Source organism: Amblyomma maculatum, chromosome 7, assembly GCF_055883805.1.
Source record: "Amblyomma maculatum isolate TAMU_Amacu chromosome 7, ASM5588380v1, whole genome shotgun sequence".
Lineage (NCBI taxonomy): Eukaryota > Metazoa > Arthropoda > Arachnida > Ixodida > Ixodidae > Amblyomma > Amblyomma maculatum.
In genome coordinates, this window is record NC_139350.1 from 74,534,748 (window position 1) to 74,562,076 (window position 27,329).

Below are 27,329 nucleotides of genomic sequence, written 5' to 3' on the forward strand. Positions count from 1 at the left end.
TGTGAAAATGATAGCATCAAGAATGCCCGAGACCATCGTTAACAAGGATGCTGATCTGAACAGCTTAAAAAAATATTTCACAAAAGATGGGTGACTAGTAATGCTGGCAACAGTTGAAGCTAAGTGGAAAGGCATGAAATTGAAATGCAACAAATGCAGATATGTTGCGAGACAACCAGCCTGTGGTGTGCGACATCTGTCTCTGTTAGTTTCATCAAGTGATTGGCTAAAGCAGACGGGGCTTGTGGGTTTTTTTTTTTTTTTTTTGTGAGAAGTGCAGTCTAGTAGCATAGATGCAACCTTGCCCATTAACAATTGGAGTGCAGTAAGTGCATTGCTTTTTTTTGTAACATGTTCATTGTTTCCATGCAAATATTATGAGAACTTTCTTCCAAGAGGATGTTACTGACATGTGAATATAATGTGTAATAAAACTCGTTTTTTTTTTGCTATGTACTTTTTCTTGTATACATTAGTTCTGTGAAGGAAATGTAATGGCATGCATTTTATTACTTGACCCCATTGTGCTGGCTCGGTAGTTAAAGTGCTTGGCTGCCGAACCCATGGACGCAGATTTGGTTCCAGCTACAGCAGAGGCATTTCAATAGAGGCAAAACAATAGGCTGTCATGCACTGTGCGGTGTCAGTGCATGTAAAAGAACCCCACTTGGTCGAAATTGTACAGGAGGCCTCAACTGTTGCCTCCCTCATAGTTGTTTTAGGATGCTAAACCACATATTATATATCACTCTGATTAAAATGCTATTCATGGTCAGTTAATCACACACAAAATGACCAAATTTTTCTGCAATGGACAGCAGCTGTTGTACAATTTTATTTTAGTCTTCATGAAGAATATCACACTGGCTCGACATGGCTGTCTGTAGACCCTTGATATGTCACAATCACACACCCAATTATGTACTTATCTATGGGCACCTGTGCATGCATGGAGGGGACCATTACTTTCCATTTGTCAACTGAAATGCATGATTCACATCATTCTTGTAATTCAACTGCCTGCTATTTGAACTGTCTAGCAGTGATGCGAGTTTCAAAAGACTGCAATTAGAAAATTAATCTAAGCGGGAAACCATGCCAATAACTGCTTTGGTTTCATCTTCAACAACTGTTTGAGAACTACAATTAGCCAAATGTTGCGCAACATAGATGAGAGGTTCCAAAATCTAAGAAACAACACATCCTACATGTGGCATGTCCTAAAGTGACATATGTAGCTATGAAGAATACTGCAGTGGAGAGCTCTAGATAAATTGACTCCCTGGACTTTCCACTTTGCGTTGACATCTCGCAGGAAACAAATGCGTTTGCATTTAGCCTCCACCAAAGTGAGGCTGTTATCACTGGGATTAAATATCACGACCTTGGGGCAAGCAGCTGTACCTGTCGCTGAGATGTCGCAGTGTGTAACCTTTCCAGCATTACAGCTGTCACATGCATGGCAGATATTCATGTTCAGCTTTGGACAGAGAAGTTTAAAAGTGCACCATTTGAGTTTGTCTAGCATCACAAAGCAAAAGAAATTAAGGGAAAAACTAAAAAAAAAGAACATAATACATTGAAAAAGCACTAGTTATTAACACATAAACCATATTCGTTCCTTTATTGATGATAAAGTGGCCTTCAACAATAATACAAAGCTTGAACATTTAGGAAGATGCTATGTCAGGCAGCTGATATTTCCCAGAAGCCTGAACCATTTCACCTGTAGTAATGCGTACCTCGACAGTGTCGGCTGGGCACTTATTTTTCTGTCTACTCCAACATGCAAAAACTGTATCATGTGCATTCCCAACAACTCCGTGCAAGGCCAGGTTAAAGTATTGCTTTTTTTTTTTTTTTGAACCTTCAAAATGCACTAATGTAAACAATAGGCGTGTACTTTGTAGAAACACCAGATTTTCCGAGTTTTGAGCTCTGTAATCCATACGAGATGCAGCTCATGCTGCAAAACACACTTATCATCAATCAGTAGTGAACGGCTGCGTAGTCGTGCATTGGAGATCTGCAGGAGTAAACATTAAGTAACGTCACCACGGTTTACTTACAAAAGTGGCCATTGGTGGCTTAGCTGTATTTTAGTTTCCATACTTTTGTAATCTATAAAACTTCTACCATAGAAAAAGTCTGTGTTTCATTATTAGAACACAGTATTCATTGGTATAGACCAAGTTCATTTTGCCCTCACTATTCCCTTAAGTTGTTCTCATTTAGATGTGGATAGATCAAGAAAGCTGTGCATACAGTACAGGCAGATGATAAGGGAGGAGGGGAAGAAACCGTAATGACATTCATGGTGAGCTTTATCATATTGATCGTATTTATATGCTGTGAGCAAGAACGTTCTGATGCATTCTAGCAATGCGAGGAGGAGAAAGCTGTCTTATTGAAAGGTCAGGACACTGATTGTGGGAAGGTGTTGCTGAGAGGTTTGCGATGAGCAGAGCCTGTTTAATTCATCAGCAAGCCTCACTGCACCATAATTACGATATGACATGAACGGCCAACACTGTTAAGTTGCGCTGACATATTCATGTGTTGTATGCATGCCCAGTGTAGGTCATTTTTGGTTGCTGAGTGAGCATACACATATTTTTGATGTGATACCCAAAATGTGAGCTTTTTCTTTCCTTCTTTCGTGCAGACGTCCGTGCTTAGGCTACACGACCACCTCTCTTGCATATACTCCGGTCGACAGCTGGCAGAGATGCCCGTTTAGGTAACTTTTGGGTCGCCGAACATCGGACCTTCACATTCGGATGAATTCACCGTCAACTGGTTACAGGAGAATGATTCTCTCCTTGCGCCTCCAGGAGAGAAACCTAGCACATCTAATCTGACCCCTTTCCTGGCACCTACACGCCCTTTTTTTTTTTTGTTGACCAAAGGTGTTGCCGTATATATGAAATAAATAATTGAAGCAACAAATAAATCTCGGCAATCTGCAAAATATGCTTGCACATTTAATGCTATTACATTTTACCTAGCGACCGCATTTCGTGACATTCTGTGAATTGCAATGCATGTCTGCTAATTATTGCGATTGCTGTATGTGCTGTACTAGTGTACCCGGGCAGCTGTTTTCCCTCTTTGTGGTGAAGTTGCCAGTCTTCTCTTGGAGCAAAGATTGTGTTACCTCAGAATATTTTCTCACATGCATCAGTGCATACTTTGCTTGAATACTAAAGTGCACCCTTTTAAAGGGACACTGAGGAGAACTCCATTGAGTCATTGGTCTCGGTAAATATTTGATTATTTCTCTCGTTATGGCTGTGTTGTCTGGCAGCAATTGTGGCATATAATATTTATTGGTGAGAAAATTTAAATTGAAGCCTTCCCATGAGTCAATTCATGATGACCTTGCTGAAAAGGACGTGTCACTGCCACATTAGAGTGGCTCATGACACAATATATCTTGCAGTAATCTGCACCAAAACTTCTGTGTGGAAGCATGCATTTTACTTGCAAAATTAGCCGGTAATGGCAGCATCTTTGTTCTGTTTCTTGGTCTTTCCATCCTTTTAAAACTTCTGCTTTCATTTTAAGTGGTCTCTTTAATGGTTTGTGGGGTTTAACGTCCCAAAGCGACTCGTGTGGTCTCTTTATTAGAACACTGTATCTTAGCGATACAGGAAAACTGCTTTCCATCCTCCTTAGTGTCCCTTCAAAGGAATCCGACAATAAAACAATTCACAATAAGTATTTCAATACGAATTGCAATTTGCCTGCTTAGCGCCTGTTGCGACTAGGAGCTTGTTTTACTTCACAAAAGGAGCTTTGTTTAACAATATAAGTACAGTGTAAATTTCACTGGATGACTAATTAACCATATTAACAACTCCCTCTTGTGTAAACTCACTGAACACCTCAAATGTGTTTCGTCAGCACTTCATTACCTCTGGGCTGCCATCAATGGCAGCTATGGCATGTGGTTTTTATGGTAGGCAACCACCTTGGCAGGAATGTTGCTTTGTGAGCTGCATCGATTAGTGTCTGCTCAAGACTTGGACATCACTTAGGAATATGCACGGTCAGCAGTGGGACGGTGTACATTGCACATGTGTTGGCAGTCACTTTTTCAGAATTGCAGCGTTGGAACCAAGGACCATATGGCATTACCTTGGCCTGCATGCATGACAACACAACAAAAACAGGACATAACTCCACCTAACTGACAGGATTAAAATCTCCATGCAGGCCTTGTGCTCAACACATCACTAAAGGCAACAAGCACTGTTTGCCATGTCAGTCACAGCAATGGTTCTAGCAAAACTACTTTCACTGTGTAGTGTTTAATATTTTTAACACTGCAAATTTACGCAGTTTTGTTACTTTAGCAATGATTTATGTCCATATACCTTTTTTATTCCATAGCTGCAGTTGGCTATCATGACATATGGAGTACTTTGTGACCACCCGAGGGTATTGTATGTCGTGACATCGAGATGCATGTGTGTATTTTGACACTACACAACCAATATGCAGTTCACAATAAATGTTCCGTCTTGCGCTGGCAAGCAGACTGCTTAAATCTTTGAAGATGCAACACATCATTAACATGATTGTGTGAAACAATATATGAAGGGATATGAGTCCATATCTTTGCAGCTTTCACAGCTGGCCTGTTTTCCCTAAGGCAGAGGAAATAATTACTTGGCAAACTTTGTTTTTGGCGCATGCTGCAACTAGTCGCAAAGGCAATGACTGGACAAAGATGGAATCACGAAAGCAGCACTGTTTAGTTATTGTTTTGACACGTCTACATGCTTGTCTACAATGATAAGCACAACAGGGCAAGTAGAAATAACATCGATCGAATAGGATGCTGTAGGATGTTTTCTGGGAAAAAAAAAAACTACAGGAATTCGACACAAGAACTGTCTAGAGCTAGAGCAGCTGGAAGAAAAATACTGTGCTAAAATACCAGGACTTTCACAGCTAGCGCTTCCAGCCTTCAACTTTAGGAGCAAAACTAGAGGCAGGACAGCGTCGGGAGATGTGGAGAGCATTTTTTCTTTGCGCGGGCGGTCTACCTCCCGGGACTCCTAAGTACAGAAGTTTACTTGAAAATATACCTGGGTTCCACGGTTGCATGACTAGTCCAGTAGGCCGGCAGCGAGTCGCTTGAGAGCTGTGATGAATAGCTAGCCTTCCCGGTTGAGGTTCTATTTCCCGGTTAGTCCCGGGCTGGCTACCGCACCGGAGCTTCATAATAGATTAGCTGTGCCAAGCTGCCTGCATCAATTGGACACCGAATTCCGTATTTGTACATCCGATAAAGGCAACGAAAATGGCAAAACAATTGCCCTGCGGATACACTAACCGACCTCTTGAAATCCAGGATAGAGAAGCATGTTCATACAAATTACAGGTCTTTTTATACTGGTATTTCGAGGTGATTAAAGTTTACCACTGCTCCTAAATAGTGGTGTCGAAGTCGAGGACAACGATAAAAATGACAACGAGATTCCATTCAACTACGCACTCGATCGGAGATGAGTTTTTCACATCCCATGTGTTGCGTTACTTGCGCTGTACACCTCAGTACAATTGTATACGTACTTTCGGATGATTCAAAGGCAGTGACTCGTATAAATTTCGGGAAATGCAAGTAAGTACATGGAATGCTGACCACATCAGTTACTTGCAACATACTGCAGGCATGTTCCATCGACAAGGGCGGGGTGACAGGCTTGCGAACTAGCGTCGCAGAGTCCACAGGTCGGAGACGGTGCTATCACAGCATGCCGCTTGACGAACAGCAGTACGCGAGGCTGAGCTCAAGGAGTATTACAACAAGTGGAAAGGAACACCTGGGAACACGGCCACACACGGCCACTCGGCTACGATATTCAAACTACGATGCCAAGAATCCCGTCCGCCACCATCGCCACAGTCAAGTCCGACTTGTGAGCGATCTGGCCTGGTGCGCCTTGGGTGCGCTGCAGCTTTGCCCGTACATGTGGCGTCATCTGGGAGGCGCCGCCGAGAAAGGCGGCTGTCTGGATCCGCAGCACTGGGCAGCGTGTATACGCTGTGTTCCGATTTGTTCCTGGTTCCCCGTAAGAATAAAAAAATAAACGCCGACTGAAACAAGAGCCTCTACTTGCTGTTGTCTTTTCATTTCCAACCTGATATCGCACCCATTGCTTTTCGTTTCGGCTGCGCATTTCCCATGTTGTTTTTTTTTTTTTTCAGGACTGCGCGCTAGGTTTCTTTCAAGCATTCGCACGACCGATCGCTTGGCTGTATCGAGTGCGCGGCATGCGAGAAACAAAAAAACGGGGTAGTGTTTTTTTTTTTTTTTCTGGACTCAGCTGAAGCCCTAGGAGTTGTACTATGCCTGCAGGCTTGGAACCAGTGCTCGGCACGTCTTCGGACACGGCCTGTGTGTTGTAGAGAGCTCGCAGTCTTCCTGCCCAGCGGGATGTTTTTTTTTTTTTTTTTTTTTTTTTAATGACTTCGTAATTATAGTTTCCAGCTGTTCTCGGCGCTCGTTTTTGGGAAGACTAGCCTGAAGAAGTACGACATCGAGAGCGAAGCACATTGCAAGAGTGCACGCTCTTGCCACGCGTTCACGGCTCTCCGCAAAGAGAAAACCTCCTTTGAGACTTACAGCTCGATTTACTGCTGTGTTTATGGGTGCATTAATAGTTATCAAAAAACCGCCGGGAAGCAACTGAAAATCAAAGTGTTTTCGGTTTCCGTGGAAATCATACGAGAGCGATGCGACTCATCGTTAACAGTGGTCCCCGACCTTGCAGATGCAACTGGCCTCGGTGATATTGCGTGGGTTAATTTGCCAAAAACTACATTAAGAAAAAAAAACGAATTACACATGTGGTGAAGAGATGCCGAAAGGGCTGAATAAAACTAACCTCCAAGCTGACATCGTAGAAGGCGCGCATTTTCCGAAGATATCCGAGGGCCCCTCTGCACTGTGAAGTTCCTCGCGCACTACATACACGTGCTGGCTTCGTACAGTTTCTGACCGCGCACCAAGCAGTTATTCTTAAAATATGTCTCAACATTCTAGGATCGCCACCTCAGAACAGCACGCGCCGCGGAGCTTGCTCATCTATGTCTGTTTTTCTGCGCACTGCACCGTCAAAAGTCACCTCTCGTTTCGACGCACCGAGTAGAAAATAAAAATTACGGCAGAACTGCCAAGTGGCGAAAATCACGTGCACACATGGCCCGGCGCCTTAGGGCACATCTCCAGATACAACCTGGGCTCGTCCTGTCCTGCGAAAGAGCTTGCTTTTTCTTTCTTTTTTTTTTTTTTTTTGAAGAGCGATTCCATTGACTGACGGTGCCCAGCTTTACTCGGCTCTCGGTTCGGGGGAGTCGAACATATATGCCGTCTACACATGCACTGCCACCGATCGAGGGGAAAATCCAGTGGTGCGCATTGCACACTGGCTTAGTTTTTGTTTTATTGATCTACTTACTTTCAAACTGCCAAATTGCGCGGATTTCAAATTCGTACTTCAAAAAGAAAAAAAAACGAAGAGCCGCCGGCAGAAGCGATCGCGCGCCGACGATGCGCTGCGCCCCAAGCGCCGGCGGCCTTCTACCAGACGACATAAACGAGTAGCGGCTTTCTTTGCTTTGATTTTGATTTATTTTTCAACACAAACACATGGTACGTGCGCATGTGGCACGAGGCAGGAAATGGCCGAAGAAAGCTTCGTTCTAACAAGTTTGCTCTCGATAAGCGTAGACTTCGCGTTCACTCCGCCGCCGCCACTTTTCCGGAGCAGTGGCGCCTCTATACCAGCGAACTAGGCCATAGAAACGGCTATAGTGAACTAGAATACTATAGAAACGGCGACGAGAAACGGCAGACATTTTACAAACAAAACATAAAACAAGTTTTACGTCACGTCCGGCAAGTTATTTCTCCTGACGGAGCATTGCAATAAAGATGGTCTGGTACCATGACTCGACTTCTGCGGCACTTTTCAAAACTGTGCGTTTGAACCTAATCCTCGAACCTGCAGGGTAAATGCTGCTCAAACTACGAACTGCCACCAAATGTAGTTCAAAAGATAGGCACGATGGAGGCATACGCTGACAACAGCACTGGAAGCCCACCTGTACCTGGTACCAGCGGTACGAGTAGTCAGTCGTTTGCAGATGAAGCAGACATCTTTCTGTGATTGTGCCTGCAGTCAGGCAGGACGTCCTCAGCAGTGTCTAGTCAGTACTTTCCATTTCGCAAACTTAAAAAAAAAAGAATAGTTTTTAGAACTTTAATATATTCAATAATTTTTAGTAGAAAAAAAATGGCGTTCTTTCTTTTTACATTAGTTATACCTGTTTACAAACTGAATAAAATGTACAAAAATGAACTTTTTGGCACATAAATACATTTAGCGGTTTTTAGCGGGTTCTGAGAGTTCTTGTTGCAGGATTTCTATTTTTTAAGTTGGCAACACTGATCGGCAGTGCTCCATTTTGTTCCATTTTGGAATCCAGTGCTAGAAGGAAATTGTGCCTGTCCGCCTAGCTTAGAGACTGTGCTTAGCATGGATTCAAGTGGGAACGCTTCCACGCGAACGAAAGCCAGCGGCGTCGCTTCTGGACCGGCGGTCACATCGCTGAGGCAAACTCGAAACGCCGAACAAGCGTCGGACAAGCACTGCCCTGACGGTGCGACTTCTCAACACGACAAGCTGTCAGGGAAAAGCATGCCATCCTTCGTGCTCAAGAGTACCCTGTCTCCTGATGCTCCCGTGTTTGTTCCGAGGCACTTCCGAGTCCCTCTGCCACAGGAAGTTGCCAAGCCGTGCCCACTTTCACGTCAGTCACAGGATGCCAACCAGTATGCAATGCTGGGGCTCATGAGCTTCATTGAGGACGTAACGCTGTGTCCTGCGGAGTTTGACTCCAAAATTGAGGATTTGAACAGCACACTGAATGGAATTACGGATGCAAGCGGCCTGTGTCAAGTTGTTTACACAATTTTCGAGCAGGGCTTGAAGGAAGCCAACTTTAGGTATAGTGGGGCACGCTTGTGCAACCACTTGGCGAGCAACCTTCATATTCGTGGCGTGGAGGATTTCACAAACCTGCTCCTGGACCGGTGCCACAAAGAGTACGTCAAGCAGAATGACTTGGGGTCCGATAACTTAATTGATGATGCCTACCTACGTTGGCTACTCCTCTTTATTGCCGAGCTCCTCTCGCAGATGACGTTCTTGCGGGAAGACAACTCGTACAAGGTGAAGCACCTGGCAGCCTTCATTCCCAACATGATGCACGCTCTGCTGCAGTCCCTCACCAAGGAAAATATCAAGAGTACCATCCAGGTGCTGAAGCTCATTGGTGCCTACCTGGAGAACTATGAGAAAGTTGGGTCGGCTTCAGCCGACAGTAGCGCCCTCGACAGCGTGTTTCAAAAGCTCCGTGAGATCTCTCTAGAGAAGGCCGTCGACCCGACCGCGGCGTTGATGGTCCGGAATGTCCTTGAGCTCCGCGAGATGAACTGGGGCCGCTCTTCGTCATCTTTGAGCTCCCAGTCGGCTGGCCCAGGCGAAGACAGCCTTCCCATTACGTGCGGCCCCGACGGTGTTCCAGTGTCCAATGAAGAGGAGAGGTTTTTCCATCAGCTTCTCCTCACAGAACAGATGGGGAACCTCAACGTGTCTGATGGAAGCAGATACTCCAACAACTGCTGCAATGACGACATGGATGATGAAATCGCGGCAGCCTATGAAGAATTCCTCAAGGAGTCGGGACAATGAAGCACTCTCCATGTCTGCAAGGGGCAAGGGGGCGGGGACCAGGGTGGCCTGGCCAAGAATTGCGAAGATGGGGAAAGTGTGGGGGAGGACAGTGCCCGGTGTTTTCTCAAGTATTCATTTATTTCTTGTTGTTCTCCTTATGTTTGAGTGAATTTGGAATGGTGAACAGTGTGATGAAACTTTGCGCTTTCATATTTTTTAAGTAGGCCGGGTTGGGGCCTCTTTCAGTTGCCTCAAGTTTGCTTTATTTCTTTCACTTTACTTTTTCTCTATATCACCATGGATGGGTCACGTCACATGGTGTCATGACATGATTCAGGCCATTTAAATATAATTCAGAAGCAACCTTGTACATTATTGATGCACAAAGTGCGGATTTTTGGACGAGGACTAATAAAAACAAGCCATTTTGCAAAAAAAAATTAAACAGGCAACCTTGGAATTACAATAGGTATGAAGTGGTGCGAGAGATTTCGAAAGGGGTGATGGTTCCTAGTCTTAACTTTTGCCAATGCAGTCCTGTGTATGAGAACAGAGGTCCGAGCACGGTTGGAAATTAAGCAGCGCGGGGTGGATAGGCTTGCTTTGGGAGCTCATGGGAATATGCCAAACCAGGGTGTACAGAGTGACTTGGGATGGTTTTCTTTTGAGAGCAGGGAAGCTAGCATCAAGATAGCGTTTGAGCAACGATTGAGAGAAATGGGAGGAAAGCGGTGGGCTAGGAAAGTCTTCAGCTACCTCTACATGAGGAATGTTGACACAAGATGGAGAAGACGGGCAAGAAAATTGGCAAACAAATATTTGAACGGCAGTAGGGGGACCAGCCAGGAATTATCAATTAAGAAAAAGGTTGAAGAATCAGAGAGGGGTTTAAGGATAATGGAGTAAAAATAGACTTTAAAAGGGTGGAAATAAACAAACGAAAGTTAGCTGATTGGTGGCTGAAAGCTAGGCAAGAATAGGTTCAAACTATATTATAAAATGGCTAGGCGGCTTGTGACGCCGCCGCCCGATTCAAAGGGTTCAGCCTTATCCATCCATCCATACCAATACATGTGTTGCGCGCGCGCCAAACATTTGCAGGCGCGCTTTTCCATACGTAGTCCTTTTTTGATTTTCTGTTGGTTTGAAACACCTTCAAGACCAATAAAAATCGCGGAGGTTGCCTGCAAGCGGCTGCTCCACACGCGTGAAGAGCGTCTGCTAGCATGGCCTTCGGATCTCAGAGGCCATGCTGCTAGGTCTCGCGCGTGCTGCTGATGTGCGTCCCGGCTACAGCCAACACTGTACCCCAGCGGACGAAACGTGCTCCCGGTCCAGTACAAGTAGCGCCTTTCGTTAATCGTTTTTAGCTTTTCGTACATCATGTATGCTTGTGTTTGGCAAAAGCATGGCATCTCGCTGCTCATGGCGCTGCCTCGCACGAGAAGCGAATAACCGCTAGCACACTGAACACTGGGAAACCGACGAACAGAGGCCTTTTTCCTTCCACAGAAGCGACTGAGTGGAATCAGCCATTCAAAGAACACTGCTGTTTACACTGAAAGTGAGGCGTTGAAGTCTTGCGTGTTAGAGGGTCGGTATCATGCAAACCCTAGAAAGAAAAATAAAACTTGATGCTATGGAAATTATCGAATGAGGAGAAGATGTTGCTACGTGCCGCATAAATGTATGGCATGATATGAAGATTTTACGAGTTCACAACAAAGATGAAAGTGGTAAAAGAAATACTAAAATTCAGCTCTGCAAGCACATGATAAAGAATGCATCGGATGCTAAACTGTAGTTTATTTACTGGTATCAGCCTAAATACATTGATGTTGGTTTATTTTCCACATCTTAGGCAAGACAGGAAAAAATGTTATAAAAGTGCGAATAAACCAATAAACTTCGACTTTGCTGCCGCAGTCCCGTTCAATCATCGTACACTACTTATGCAAAATAGTCCAGCCGAGGGAGGAAAAAAAACGGTTGGCGGGGTGGTAGCAGCTAAAATGACCCCACCTTTGCCTTTTGTGCTCCCCTTTCTTTTTGTTGGGTTCGTTTATTTTATTTGCTCGCTCTTTTCGCTAGACTTGCTCTCTTGTTTCCCTGAGTGACAAACAAACGTTGGCGGTCAGAAATCGCGGTCCTGTGTACTTCACCATGCCCGGCGTGTTCTGTAGGGCTGGAAACAGCGACATCGGTATCGGTGTCTCTTTGCAGCTACCTATTGGATCGGCAATTATCAAACGAAGTGTCTGATTCGTCCGACGTACCCATTCGATTCTCGTAAAGATACGGCGGACGTCGATATACAGGCTCATGGCTATATGCACGTCGAACGCGTTTGTCACCGCGACTCCCGATGAGTATCTAAGAAGAGTTCATCCATTCTAACAGAGATCACGGATCACGCTCTTCACTCAGGATTGTGTACGGCAAGCATCGCTTGTCACGCATCTGCAGGCTATGCGACGTACTGCACCAGCTCCACCAGTTGGCATCGAGATACGCACATAGCAGCTTTCGTTTCGCACTAAACTATCACCTTGATCCGCCTGTAATGGAAGCGAGCTATTCCTAGCATTTACGCTGCGTTAGGCCCTGCATCGGCCTCCGAAGATCGAGCGCCGGCACAAAACACACACCTCGCCGTGCAGAACATTCGGCCATCTAAAGTATGTATATATGCTGTATATATGATATGCTCGTTCCTCACATGCAAACAGAAGAAATAGAATGATCCTAGTTAAATCCTTCCTTTAGATTCTACCTCAGAGCTGTAGGTGGCAAAAGACACGCCGAATCTACTAGAAACCTGCGCAGTTACAGCGGCGAGCTGCACGTCGACTCGTCGAGATGAAGACCTGCTTCACCGCAATACATGAGTGCACAACCGGAAAGCCAGAAGCGCGAATGATCGATTTCCCTACAAACAGCAATGGTTTTTGGTATTTAGAGGAAGTCTAGGCAAGTACTCAGCCTGCATCTTTTTCTCGTCGTTCAATTTTGCGTACATGTAGTTTAAACGCCCGCATGCTCGAGGTTAGCGTGACCTGAACGAGCGCGGGAGATATGCATGCGTCGCCGGACTTTCGGTACGCGGTAGAAAATGTGAGCTGCACATTTCGTTGCAGACGCTGATTCTTGGAATTGTGCAGAGAGTGTCATGCAAGCGATCGTTGCTACAACCACACATCCGTGTTCCTACGGCTGGCCTACCCTGATGCGCATAGCTCCACTGAAGAGAGGACGGATTTTCATAATATTGGGTGCAAAATCGATGGTATACCAGTTCTCAGTGGAAAAATTCTGCCTTGACCATGCACAACTCATTTAGGTGTGGTCAGTAGCTAAAAGTTTGAACAGTTCGCCTTTCAAGTCCGCGGTCAGCGCTGGTCCGGCGGAGTGATTTTTCACGCTACATCGCTGTCTTGCTAGAAAACCTACCTAGGCGGCGTTTGACATTCGGCTTCATTTTGTGGGCCCCGTAAAGTAAAGCAACGCCTTCGGAAACGCACTGTTCAAAAATGTCTTCTCTTTAACACTTTCACTACAGGCTTTCCAACAAAGGTGAACGCTGATAAGACACTCGAGTACTCCAGTCGAAGCCACACACCCGCGTGTCTTTATTGATCTGTAGAATCGCCTTCACGGTTTTTAAATTTATGCTACCATTTAGAAAAGTTCACTTTCTGATCGCTGGGACATTAGACCCACATGACAGCGCTGTCACGTAAATAAGGACCACACAAGACTGAAACCTTATAAGCGTTGTGTTGGTTTTAATGATGCATACCCGACTAATGCGGCCATGCACCAAGAATAAGGTTTAACATATTTATTTTGTGTGTAATGACTAGTGTTCTTTAGGATGTGGCTTGTTCAGGAACGTTGAGTCATTTTAGGAAACCAAAAATGCAGGGAATTCGGACTAGTGCAGTCTCTCCTAGGATCATGCTGGGATGGAAAAGGATGTTGCAAAATTGTACAAAATGTTCTCCTCCTTTTTTCTCGAGTCTGGCACAGATGTAAGACATGGTTTATTGTTAGTTCATATCCACACTCCTTGCATATTGGTTTGTCATCTTTCATAAGTATGAAGCTGTGTGTCATGTGTGGGTGTGTCTTTTGTGAAGATTACCTGAAATGTACTCCATGGTGTGTTTTTGATGACTGCATGATTTCCATTCCTCGATGACAGGTTTGACAAAGTTTAGTTTTTTGTTTATTTCAATGTTTATTTCAAGCTGTACAAACAGGCCATGGAGGCATGTTTGTACAGCTTGGTTAACGCGAGGCTTACTGAGGTCTATGCCAGGTTGCCTGTCACATAACAGGGCCGCCTACGACCATATGCTAATGAGTATGTGTGAGATAACAGAGACATGAACTAAGGAATTAGTGATTAAGTTTGTAGCAAAGGGCATGTAAATGAATGGGAATCCACAGTGGGATCTGCTGACAAGAGCCATTAATGCTGGTGCATCATACCCTTACAGGTGGAGATTAGGTGCCTCCCTAACTTTTTGTATGCTCAAGGCTTTTCATTTTCTTCATTCTTCCAGGTGAGGAAGATGTGAAAATGATAGCATCAAGAATGCCCGAGACCATCGTTAACAAGGATGCTGATCTGAACAGCTTACAAAAATATTTCACAAAAGATGGCTGACTAGTAATGCTGGCAACAGTTGAAGCTAAGTGGAAAGGCATGAAATTGAAACGCAACAAATGCAGATATGTTGCGAGACAACCAGCCTGTGGTGTGCGACATCTGTCTCTGTTAGTTTCAAGTGATTGGCTAAAGCAGATGGGGCTTGTGGTTTTTTTGTTTTTTTTTTTGTGAGAAGTGCAGTCTAGTAACATAGATGCAACCTTGCCCATTAACAATTGGAGAGCAGTAAGTGCATTGCTTTTTTTTTTGTAACATGTTCATTCTTTCCATGCAAATATTATGAGAACTTTCTTCCAAGAGGACGTTACTTACATGTGAATATAATGTGTAATAAAACTCGTTTTTTTTTTGCTATGTACTTTTTCTTGTATACATTAGTTCTGTGAAGGAAATGTAATGGCATGCATTTTATTACTTGACCCCATTGTGCTGGCTTGGCAGTTAAAGTGCTTGGCTGCTGAACCCATGGATGCAGATTTGATTCCAGCTACAGCAGAGGCATTTCAATAGAGGCAAAACAATAGGCTGTCATGCACTGTGCGGTGTCAGTGCATGTAAAAGAACCCCACTTGGTCGAAATTGTACAGGAGGCCTCAACTGTTGCGTCCCTCATAGTTGTTTTAGGATGCTAAACCACATATTATATATCACTCTGATTAAAATGCTATTCATGGTCAGTTAATCACGCACAAAATGACCAAATTTTTCTGCAATGGACAGCAGCTGTTGTACAATTTTATTTTAGTCTTCATATAGAATATCACACTGGCTCAACATGGCTTTCTGTAGACCCTTGATATGTCACAATCACACACCCAATTACTATGTACTTATCTATGGGCACCTGTGCATGCATGGAGGGGACCATTACTTTCCATTTGTCAACTGAAATGCATGATTCACATCATTCTTGTAATTCAACTGCCTGCTATTTGAACTGTCTAGCAGTGATGCGAGTTTCAAAAGACTGCAATTAGCAAATTAATCCAAGCGGGAAACCATGCCAATAACTGCTTTGGTTTCATCTTTAACAACTGTTTGAGAACTACAATTAGCCAAATGTTGTGCAACATAGATGAGAGGTTCCAAAATCTAAGAAACAACACATCCTACATGTGGCATGTAGGGTTTCACATCCTAAAGTGACATATGTAGCTATGAAGAATACTGCAGTGGAGAGCTCTAGATAAATTGACTCCCTGGACTTTCCACTTTGCGTTGACATCTCGCGGGAAACAAATGCGTTTGCATTTAGCCTTCACCAAAGTGTGGCTGTTATCACTGGGATTAAATATCACGACTTTGGGGCAAGGAGCTGTACCTGTCGCTGAGATGTCGCAGTGTGTAACCTTTCTAGCATTACAGCTGTCACATGCATGGCAGATATTCATGTTCAGCTTTGGACAGAGAAGTTTAAAAGTGTACCATTTGAGTTTGTCTAGCATCACAAAGCAAAAAAAATTAAGGGAAAAACTAAAAAAAAAAGAACATAATACATTGAAAAAGCACTAGTTATTAACACATAAACCATATTCGTTCCTTTATTAATGATAAAGTGGCCTTCAACAATAGTACAAAGCTTGAACATTTAGGAAGATGCTATGTCAGGCAGCTGATATTTCCCAGAAGCCTGAACCATTTCACCTGCAGTAATGCGTACCTCGACAGTGTGGGCTGGGCACTTATTTTTCTGTCTACTCCAACATGAAAAAACTGTATCATGTGCATTCCCAACAACTTCGTGCAAGGCCAGGTTAAACTATTGCTATTTATTTTTTTTTTTTCGAACCTTCAAAACGCAATAATGTAAACAATAGGCGTGTACTTTGTAGAAACACCAGATTTTCCGAGTTTTGAGCTCTGTAATCCATACGAGATGCAGCTCATGCTGCAAAACACACTTATCATCAATCAGTAGTGAACGGCTGCGTAGTCGTGCATTGGAGATCTGCAGGAGTAAACATTAAGTAACGTCACCACGGTTTACTTACAAAAGTGGCCATTGGTGGCTTAGCTGTATTTTAGTTTCCATACTTTTGTAATCTATAAAACTTCTACCATAGAAAAAGCCTGTGTTTCATTATTAGAACACAGTATTCATTGGTATAGACCAAGTTCATTGTGCCCTCACTATTCCCTTAAGTTGTTCTCATTTAGATGTGGATAGATCAAGAAAGCTGTGCATACAGTACAGGCAGATGATAAGGGGGGAGGGGAAGAAACCGTAATGACATTCATGGTGAGCTTTATCATATTGATCGTATTTATATGCTGTGAGCAAGAACGTTCTGATGCATTCTAGCAATGCGAGGAGGAGAAAGCTGTCTTATTGAAAGGTCAGGACACTGATTGTGGGAAGGTGTTGCTGAGAGGTTTGCGATGAGCAGAGCCTGTTTAATTCATCAGCAAGCCTCACTGCACCATAATTACGATATGACATGAACGGCCAACACTGTTAAGTTGCGCTGACATATTCATGTGTTGTATGCATGCCCAGTGTAGGTCATTTTTGGTTGCTGAGTGGGCTTACACATATTTTTGATGTGACACCCAAAATGTGAGCTTTTTTTTTCCTTCTTTCGTGCAGACGTCCGTGCTTAGGCTACACGACCACCTCTCTTGCATATACTCCTGTCGACAGCTGGCAGAGATGCCCGTTTAGGTAACTTTTGGGTCGTCGAACATCGGACCTTCACATTCGGATGAATCCACTGTCAACTGGTTACAGGAGAATGATTCTCTCCTTGCGCCTCCAGGAGAGAAACCTAGCACATCTAATCTGACCCCTTTCCTGGCACCTACACGCCCTTTTTTTTTTGTTGACCAAAGGTGTTGCCGTATATATGAAATAAATAATTGAAGCAACAAATAAATCTCGGCAATCTGCAAAATATGCTTGCACATTTAATGCTATTACATTTAACCTAGCGACCACATTTCGTGACATTCTGTGAATTGCAGTGCATGTCTGCTAATTATTGTGATTGCTGTATGTGCTGTACCAGTGTACCCGGGCAGCTGTTTTCCCTCTTTGTGGTGAAGTTGCCAGTCTTCTCTTGGAGCAAAGATTGTGTTACCTCATAATATTTTCTCACATGCATCAGTGAAAACTTTGCTTGAATGCTTCAGTGCACCCTTTTAAAGGGACACTGAGGACAACTCCATTAAGTCATTGGTCTCGGTAAATATTTGATTATTTCTCTCGTTATGGCTGTGTTGTCTGGCAGCAATTGTGGCATATAATATTTATTGGTGAGAAAATTTAAATTGCAAGCCTTCCCATGAGTCAATTCATGATGACCTTGCTGAAAAGGACGTGTCACTGCCACATTAGAGTGGCTCATGACACAATATATCTTGCAGTAATCTGCACCAAAACTTCTGTGTGGAAGCATGCATTTTACTTGCAAAATTGGCCGGTAATGGCAGCATCTTTGTTCTGTTTCTTGGTCTTTCCATCCTTTTAAAACCTCTGCTTTCATTTTAAATGGTCTCTTTAATGGTTTGTGGGGTTTAACGTCCCAAAGCGACTCGTGTGGTCTCTTTATTAGAACACTGTATCTTAGCGATACAGGAAAACTGCTTTCCATCCTCCTTAGTGTCCCTTCAAAGGAATCCGACAATAAAACAATTCACAATAAGTATTTCAATATGAATTGCAATTTGCCTGCTTAGCGCCTGTTGCGACTAGGAGCTTGTTTTACTTCACAAAAGGAGCTTTGTTTAACAAAATAAATACAGTGTAAATTTCACTGGATGACTAATTAACCATATTAACAACTCCCTCTTGTGTAAACTCACTGAACACCTCAAATGTGTTTCGTAAGCACTTCATTACCTCTGGGCTGCCATGAATGGCAGCTATGACGTGTGGTTTTTATGGTAGGCAACCACCTTGGCAGGAATGTTGCTTTGTGAGCTGCGTCGATTAGTGTCTGCCCAAGACTTGGACATCACTTAGGAATATGCACGGTCAGCAGTGGGACTGTGTACATTGGACATGTGTTGGGAGTCACTTTTTCAGAATTGCAGCGTTGGAACCAAGGACCATATGGCATTACCTTGGCCTGCATGCATGACAACACAACAAAAACAGGACATAACTCCACCTAACTGACAGAATTAAAATCTCCATGCAGGCCTTGTGCTCAACACATCACTAAAGGCAACAAGCACTGTTTGCCATGTCAGTCACAGCAATGGTTCTAGCAAAAATACTTACACTGTGTAGTGTTTAATATTTTTAACAGTGCAAATTTACGCAGTTTTGTTACTCTAGCAATGATTTATGTCCATATACCTTTTTTATTCCATAGCTGCAGTTGACTATCATGACATATGGAGTACTTTGTGACCACCCGAGGGTATTGTATGTCGTGACATCGAGACACATGTGTGTATTTTGACACTACACAACCAATATGCAGTTCGCAATAAATGTTCCGTCTTGCGCTGGCAAGCAGAATGCTTAAATCTTTGAAGATGCAACACATCATTAACATGATTATGTGAAACAATATGAAGGGATATGAGTCCATACCTTTGCAGCTTTCACAGCTGGCCTGTTTTCCCTAAGGCAGAGGAAATAATTACTTGGCAAACTTTGTTTTTGCCTCATGCTGCAACTAGTCGCAAGGGCAATGACTGGACAAAGATGGAATCACGAAAGCAGCACTGTTTAGTTATTGTTTTGAGATGTCTACATGCTTGTCTACAATGATAAGCACAACAGGGCAAGTAGAAATAACATCGATCGAATAGGATGTTGTGGGATGTTTTCTGGGAAAAAAAAAAACTACAGGAATTCGACACAAGAACTGTCTAGAGCTAGAGCAGCTGGAAGATAAATACTGTGGAAAAATACCAGGACTTTTACAGCTTGCGCTTCGAGCCTTCAACTTTAGGAGCAAAACTAGAGGCAGGACAGCGTCGGGAGATGTGGAGAGCATTTTTTCTTTGCGCGGGCGGTCTACCTCCCGGGACTCCTATGTACAGAAGTTTACATGAAAATAAACCTGGGTTCCACGGTTGCATGACTAGACCAGTAGGCCGGCAGCGAGTCGCTTGAGAGCTGTGATGAATAGCTGGCCTTCCCGGTTGAGGTTCTATTTCCCAGTTAGTTCCGGGCTGGCTACCGCACCGGAGCTTCATAATAGATTAGCTGTGCCAAGCTGCCTGGATCAGTTGGACACCGAATTCCGTGTTTGTACTTCCGATAAAGGCAACGAAAATGGCAAAACAATTGCCCTGCGGATACACTAACCGACCTCTTGAAATCCAGGATAGAGAAGCAATTTCGTACAAATTACAGGTCTTTTTATACTGGTATTTCGAGGTGATTAAAGTTTACCACTGCTCCTAAATAGTGGTGTCGAAGTCGAGGACAACGATAAAAATGACAACGAGATTCCATTCAACTACGCACTCGATCGGAGACGAGTTTTTCACATCCCATGTGTTGCGTTACTTGCGCTGTACACCTCAGTACAATTGTATACGTACTTTCGGATGATTCAAAGGCAGTGACTCGTATAAATTCCGGGAAATGCAAGTAAGTACATGGAATGCTGACCACACCAGTTACTTGCAACATACTGCAGGCATGCTCCATCGACAAGGGCGGGCTGACAGGCTTGCGAACTAGCGTCGCAGAGTCCACAAGTCGGAGACGGTGCTATCACAGCATGCCGCTTGACGAACAGGAGTACGCGAGGCTGAGCTCAAGGAGTATTACAACAAGTGGAAAGGAACACCTGGGAACACGGCCACACACGGCCACTCGGCTACGATATTCAAACTACGATGCCAAGAATCCCGTCCGCCACCATCGCCGCAGTCAAGTCCGGCTTGCGAGCGATCTGGCCTGGTGCGCCTTGGGTGCGCTGCAGCTTTGGCCGTACATGTGGCTTCATCTGGGAGGCGCCGTCGAGAAAGGCGGCTGTCTGGATCCGCAGCAGTGGGCAGCGTGTATACGCTGTGTTCCGATTTGTTCCTGGTTCCCCGTAAGAATAAAAAAATAAACGCCGACTGAAACAAGAGCCTCTACTTGCTGTTGACTTTATGGTCATTTCCAACCTGATATCGCACCCATTGCTTTTCGTTTCGGCTGCGCATTTCCCATGTTGTTTTTTTTTTCAGGACTGCGCGCTAGGTTTCTTTCAAGCATGCGCACGACCGATCGCTTGGTTGTATCGAGTGCGCGGCATGCGAGAAACAAAAAAACGGGGTAGTGCTTTTTTTTTTCTGGACTCAGCTGAAGCCGTAAGAGTTGTACTATGCGTGCAGGCTTGGAACAGGCGCTCGGCACGTCTTCGGACACGGCCTGTGTGTTGTAGAGAGCTCGCAGTCTTCCTGCCCAGCGGGATGTTTTTTTTTTTTGTGTTTTTTTTTCTTCGTAATTATAGTTTCCAGCTGTTCTCGGCGCTCGTTTTTGGGAAGACTAGCCTGAAGAAGTACGACATCGAGAGCGAAGCACATTGCAGGAGTGCACGCTCTTCCCACGCGTTCACGGCTCTCCACAAAGAGAAAACCTCCTTTGAGACTTACAGCTCGATTTACTGCGGTGTTTATGGGTTCCTTAATAGTTATCAAAAAACCGCCGGGAAGCAACCGAAAATCAAAGTGTTTTCGGTTTCCGTGGAAATCATACGAGAGCGATGCGACTCATCGTTAGAGAGGTCCCTGACCTTGCAGATGCAACTGGCCTCGGTGATATTGCGTGGGTTAATTTGCCAGAAACTACATTAGGAAAAAAAAAAAACGAATTACACATGTGGTGAAGAGATGCCGAAAGGGCTGAATAAAACTAACCTCCAAGCTGACGTCGTAGAAGGCGCGCATTTTCCGAAGATATTTGAGAGCCCCTCTGCACTGTGAAGTTCCTCGCGCACTCCATACACGTGCTGGCTTCGTACAGTCTCTGACCGCGCACCAAGCAGTTATTCTTAAAATATGTCTCAACATTCTAGGATCGCCACCTCAGAACAGCACGCGCTGCGGAGCTTGCTCATCTATGCCTGTTTTTCTGCGCACTGCACCGTCAAAAGTCACCTCTCGTTTCGACGCACCGAGTAGAAAATAAAAATTACGGCAGAACTGCCAAGTGGCGAAAAAGCACGTGCACACATGGCCCGGCGCCTTAGGGCACATCTCCAGATACAACCTGTGCTCGTCCTGTCCTGCGAAAGAGCTTGCTTTTTTTTTCTTTTTTTTTTTTTTTGAAGAGCGATTCCATTGACTGACGGTGCCCAGCTTTACTCGGCTCTCGGTTCGGGGGAGTCGAACATATGCCGTCTACACATGCACTGCCACCGATCGAGGGGAAAAGCCAGTGGTGCGCATTGCACACTGGCTTAGTTTTTGTTTTATTGATCTACTTACTTTCAATCTGCCAAATTGCGCGGATTTCAAATTCGTACTTCAAAAAGAAAAAAAAAATGAAGAGCCGCCGGCAGAAGCGATCGCGCGCCGACGATGCGCTGCGCCCCAAGCGCCGGCGGCCTTCTACCAGACGACATAAACGAGTAGCGGCTTTCTTTGCTTTGATTTTGATTTATTTTTCAACACAAACACATGGTACGTGCGCATGTGGCACGAGGCAGGAAATGGCCGAAGAAAGCTTCGTTCTAACAAGTTTGCTGTCGAGAAGCGTAGACTTCGCGTTCACTACGCCGCCTCCGACGAGCAGACGTACCACATACGGGTGCGCCGGCGGGAGGTGACGCCACTTGTTCCGGAGCAGTGGCGCCTCCATACCAGCGCACTAGGCCGTAGAAACGGCTATAGTGAACTAGAATACTATAGAAACGGCGACGAGAAACGGCAGACATTTTACAAACAAAACATAAAACAAGTTTTACGTCACGTCCGGCAAGTTATTTCTCCTCACTTCTTTGAGCTGGCGCATGCGCAGAAGCGACGGAGCATTGCAATAAAGATGGTCTGGTACCATGACTCGACTTCTGCTGCACTTTTCAAAACTGTGCGTTTGAACCTAATCCTCGAACCTGCAGGGTAAATGCTGCTCAAACTACGAACTGCCACTAAATGTAGTTGAAAAGATAGGCACGATGGAGGCATACGCTGACAACAGCACTGGAAGCCCACCTGTACCTGGTACCAGCGGTACGAGTAGTCAGTCGTTTGCAGATGAAGCAGACATCTTTCTGTGATTGTGCCTGCAGTCAGGCAGGACGTCCTCAGCAGTGTCTAGTCAGTACTTTCCATTTCGCAAACTTAAAAAAAAAAAGAATAGTTTTTAGAACTTTAATATATTCAATGGTTTTTAGTAGGAAAAAAAAGTGCGTTCTTTCTTTTTACATTAGTTATACTTGTTTACAAACTGAATAAAATGTACAAAAATGAACTTTTTGGCACATAAATACATTTAGCGGTTTTTAGCGGGTTTTGAGAGTTCTTGTTGCAGGATTTCTATTTTTTAAGTTGGCAACACTGATCGGCAGTGCTCCATTTTGTTCCATTTTGGAATCCAGTGCTAGAAGGAAATTGTGCCTGTCCGCCTAGCTTAGAGACTGTGCTTAAAATGGATTCAAGTGGGAACGCGTCCACGCGAACGAAAGCCAGCGGCGTCGCTTCTGGACCAGCGGTCACACCGCTGAGGCAAACTCGAAACGCCGAACAAGCGTCGGACAAGCACTGCCCTGACGGTGCGACTTCTCAACACGACAAGCTGTCAGGGAAAAGCATGCCATCCTTCGTGCTCAAGAGTACCCTGTCTCCTGATGCTCCCGTGTTTGTTCCGAGGCACTTCCGAGTCCCTCTGCCACAGGAAGTTGCCAAGCCGTGCCCACTTTCACCTCAGTCACAGGATGCCAACCAGTATGCAATGCTGGGGCTCATGAGCTTCATTCAGGACGTAACGCTGTGTCCTGCGGAGTTTGACTCCAAAATTGAGGATTTGACCAGCACACTGAATGGAATTACGGATGCAAGCGGCCTGTGTCAAGTTGTTGACACCATTTTCGAGCAGGGCTTAAAGGAAGCCAACTTTAGGTATAGCGGGGCACGCTTGTGCAACCACTTGGCGAGCAACCTTCATATTCGTGGCGTGGAGGATTTCACAAACCTGCTCCTGGACCGGTGCCACAAAGAGTACGTCAAGCAGAATGACTTGGGGTCCGATAACTTAATTGATGATGCCTACCTACGTGGGCTACTCCTCTTTATTGCCGAGCTGTTCTCGCAGATGACGTTCTTGCGGGAAGGCAACTCGTACAAGGTGAAGCACCTGGCAGCCTTCATTCCCAACATGATGCACGCTCTGCTGCAGTCCCTCACCAAGGAAAATATCAAGAGTACCATCCAGGTGCTGAAGCTCATTGGTGCCTACCTGGAGAACTATGAGAAAGTTGGGTCGGCTTCAGCCGACAGTAGCGCCCTCGACAGCGTGTTTCAAAAGCTCCGTGAGATCTCTCTAAAGAAGGCCGTCGACCCGACCGCGGCGTTGATGGTCCGGAATGTCCTTGAGCTCCGCGAGATGAACTGGGGCCGCTCTTCGTCATCTTTGAGCTCCCCGTCGGCTGGCCCAGGCGAAGACAGCCTTCCCATTACGTGCGGCCCCGACGGTGTTCCAGTGTCCAATGAAGCGGAGAGGTTTTTCCATGAGCTTCTCCTCACAGAACAGATGGGGAACCTCAACGTGTCTGATGGAAGCAGATACTCCAACAACTGCTGCAATGACGACATGGATGATGAAATCGCGGCAGCCTATGAAGAATTCCTCAAGGAGTCGGGACAATGAAGCACTCTCCATGTCTGCAAGGGGCAAGGGGGCGGGGACCAGGGTGGCCTGGCCAAGAATTGCGAAGATGGGGAAAGTGTGGGGGAGGACAGTGCCCGGTGTTTTTTTAAGTATTCATTTATTTCTTGTTGTTCTCCTTATGTTTGAGTGAATTTGGAGTGGGGAACAGTGTGATGAAACATTGCGCTTTCATATTTTTTAAGTAGGCCGGGTTGGGGCCTCTTTCACTTACCTCAAGTTTGCTTTATTTCTTTCACTTTACTTTTTCTCTATATCACCATGCATGGGTCACGTCACATGGTGTCATGACATGATTCAGGCCATTTGAATATAATTCAGAAGCAACCTTGTACATTATTGATGCACAAAGTGCGGATTTTTGGACGAGGACTAATAAAAACAAGCCATTTTGCAAAAAAAAATTAAACAGGCAACTGTGCAATTACAATAGGTATGAAGTGGTGCGAGAGATTTCGAAAGGGGTGATGGTTCCTAGTCTTAACTTTTGCCAATGCAGTCCTGTGTATGAGAACAGAGGTCCGAGCACGGTTGGAAATTAAGCAGCGCGGGGTGGATAGGCTTGCTTTGGGAGCTCATGGGAATATGCCAAACCAGGGTGTGCAGAGTGACTTGGGATGGTTTTCTTTTGAGAGCAGGGAAGCTAGCATCAAGATAGCGTTTGAGCAACGATTGAAAGAAATGGGAGGAAAGCGGTGGGCTAGGAAAGTCTTCAGCTACCTCTACATGAGGAATGTTGACACAAGATGGAGAAGACGGGCAAGAAAATTGGCAAACATATTTGAACAGCAGTAGGGGGACCAGCCAGGAATTATCAATTAAGAAAAAGGTTGAAGAATCAGAGAGGGGTTTAAGGATAATGGAGTAAAAATAGACTTTAAAAGGGTGGAAATAAACAAACGAAAGTTAGCTGATTGGTGGCTGAAAGCTAGGCAAGAATAGGTTCAAACTATATTATAAAATGGCTAGGCGGCTTGTGACGCCGCCGCCCGATTGAAAAGGTTCACCCTTATCCATCCATCCATACCAATACATGTGTTGCGCGCGCGCCAAACATTTGCAGGCGCGCTTTTCCATACGCAGTCCTTTTTTGATTTTCTGTTGGTTTGAAACACCTTCAAGACCAATAAAAATCGCGGAGGTTGCTTGCAAGCGGCTGCTCCACACGCGCGAGGAGCGTCTGCTAGCATGGCCTTCGGATCTCAGAGGCCATGCTGCTAGGTCTCGCGCGTGCTGCTGATGTGCGTCCCGGCTACAGCCAACACTGTACCCCGGCGGACGAAACGTGCTCCCGGTCCAGTACAAGTAGTGCCTTTCGTTAATCGTTTTTAGCTTTTCGTACATCATGTATGCTTGTGTTTGGCAAAAGCATGGCATCTCGCTGCTCATGGCGCTGCCTCGCACGAGAAGCGAATAACCGCTAGCACACTGAACACTGGGAAACCGACGAACAGAGGCCTTTTTCCTTCCACAGAAACGACTGAGTGGAATCAGCCATTCAAAGAACACTGCTGTTTACACTGAAAGTGAGGCGTTGAAGTCTTGCGTGTTAGACGGTCGGTATCATGCAAACCCTAGAAAGAAAAATAAAACGATGCTATGGAAATTATCGAATGAGCAGAAGATGTTGCTACGTGCCGCATAAATGTATGGCATGATAGGAAGATTTTACGAGTTCACAACAAAGATGAAAGTGGTAAAAGAAATACTAAAATTCAGCTCTGCGAGCACATGATAAAGAATGCATCGGATGCTAAACTGTAGTTTATTTACATGGTATCAGCCTAAATACATTGCTGTTGGTTTATTTTCCACATCTTAGGCAAGACAGGAAAAAATGTTATAAAAGTGCGAATAAACCAATAAACTTCGACTTTGCTGCCGCAGTCCCGTTCAATCATCGTACACTACTTATGCAAGATAGTCCAGCCGAGGGAGGAAAAAAAACGGTTGGCGGGGTGGTAGCAGCTAAAATGACCCCACCTTTGCCTTTTGTGCTCCCCTTTCTTTTTGTTGGGTTCGTATATTTTATTTGCTCGCTCTTTTCGCTAGACTTGCTCTCTTGTTTCCCTGAGTGACAAACAAACGTTGGCGGTCAGAAATAGCGGTCCTGTGTACTTCACCATGCCCGGCGTGTTCTGTAAGGCTGAAAACAGCGACATCGGTATCGGTGTCTCTTTGCAGCTACCTATTGGATCGGCAATTATCAAACGAAGTGTGTGACACGTCCGACGTACCCATTCGATTCTCGTAAAGATACGGCGGACGTCGATATACAGGCTCATGGCTATATGCACGTCGAACGCGTTTGTCACCGCCACTCCCGATGAGTACCTAAGAAGAGTTCATCCATTCTAACAGAGATCACGGATCACGCTCTTCACTCAGGATTGTGTACGGCAAGCATCGCTTGTCACGCATCTGCAGGCTATGCGACGTACTGCACCAGCTCCACCAGTTGGCATCGAGATACGCACATAGCAGCTTTCGTTTCGCACTAAACTATCACCTTGATCCGCCTGTAATGGAAGCGAGCTATTCCTAGCATTTACGCTGCGTTAGGCCCTGCATCGGCCTCCGAAGATCGAGCGCCGGCACAAAACACACACCTCGCCGTGCAGAACATTCGGCCATCTAAAGTATGTATATATGCTGTATATATGATATGCTCGTTCCTCACATGCAAACAGAAGAAATAGAATGATCCTAGTTAAATCCTTCCTTTAGATTCTACCTCAGAGCTGTAGGTGGCAAAAGACACGCCGAATCTACTAGAAACCTGCGCAGTTACAGCGGCGAGCTGCACGTCGACTCGTCGAGATGAAGACCTGCTTCACCGCAATACATGAGTGCACAACCGGAAAGCCAGAAGCGCGAATGATCGATTTCCCTACAAACAGCAATGGTTTTTGGTATTTAGAGGAAGTCTAGGCAAGTACTCAGCCTGCATCTTTTTCTCGTCGTTCAATTTTGCGTACATGTAGTTTAAACGCCCGCATGCTCGAGGTTAGCGTGACCTGAACGAGCGCGGGAGATATGCATGCGTCGCCGGACTTTCGGTACGCGGTAGAAAATGTGAGCTGCACATTTCGTTGCAGACGCTGATTCTTGGAATTGTGCAGAG

The 27,329-nt window shown here is 45.1% G+C and overlaps 2 protein-coding genes across 2 annotated transcripts; both read left to right on the top strand.

Annotated features, from left to right (window-relative positions):
• Positions 1-8,485: 8,485 nt before the first annotated feature.
• Positions 8,486-10,372, top strand: LOC146183653 (polyadenylate-binding protein-interacting protein 1-like). The gene has a single exon (XM_084608739.1). The coding sequence runs from the start codon at positions 8,553-8,555 to the stop codon at positions 9,768-9,770; it is 1,218 nt and encodes a 405-aa protein (XP_084464865.1). The 5' UTR covers positions 8,486-8,552; the 3' UTR covers positions 9,771-10,372.
• A 12,558-nt stretch (positions 10,373-22,930) lies between these two features.
• Positions 22,931-24,245, top strand: LOC146183654 (polyadenylate-binding protein-interacting protein 1-like). Its single transcript, XM_084608740.1, has one exon. It carries the CDS (start codon positions 22,970-22,972, stop codon positions 24,185-24,187), a length of 1,218 nt encoding a protein of 405 aa, XP_084464866.1. The 5' UTR covers positions 22,931-22,969; the 3' UTR covers positions 24,188-24,245.
• The last annotated feature ends 3,084 nt before the right edge of the window (positions 24,246-27,329 follow it).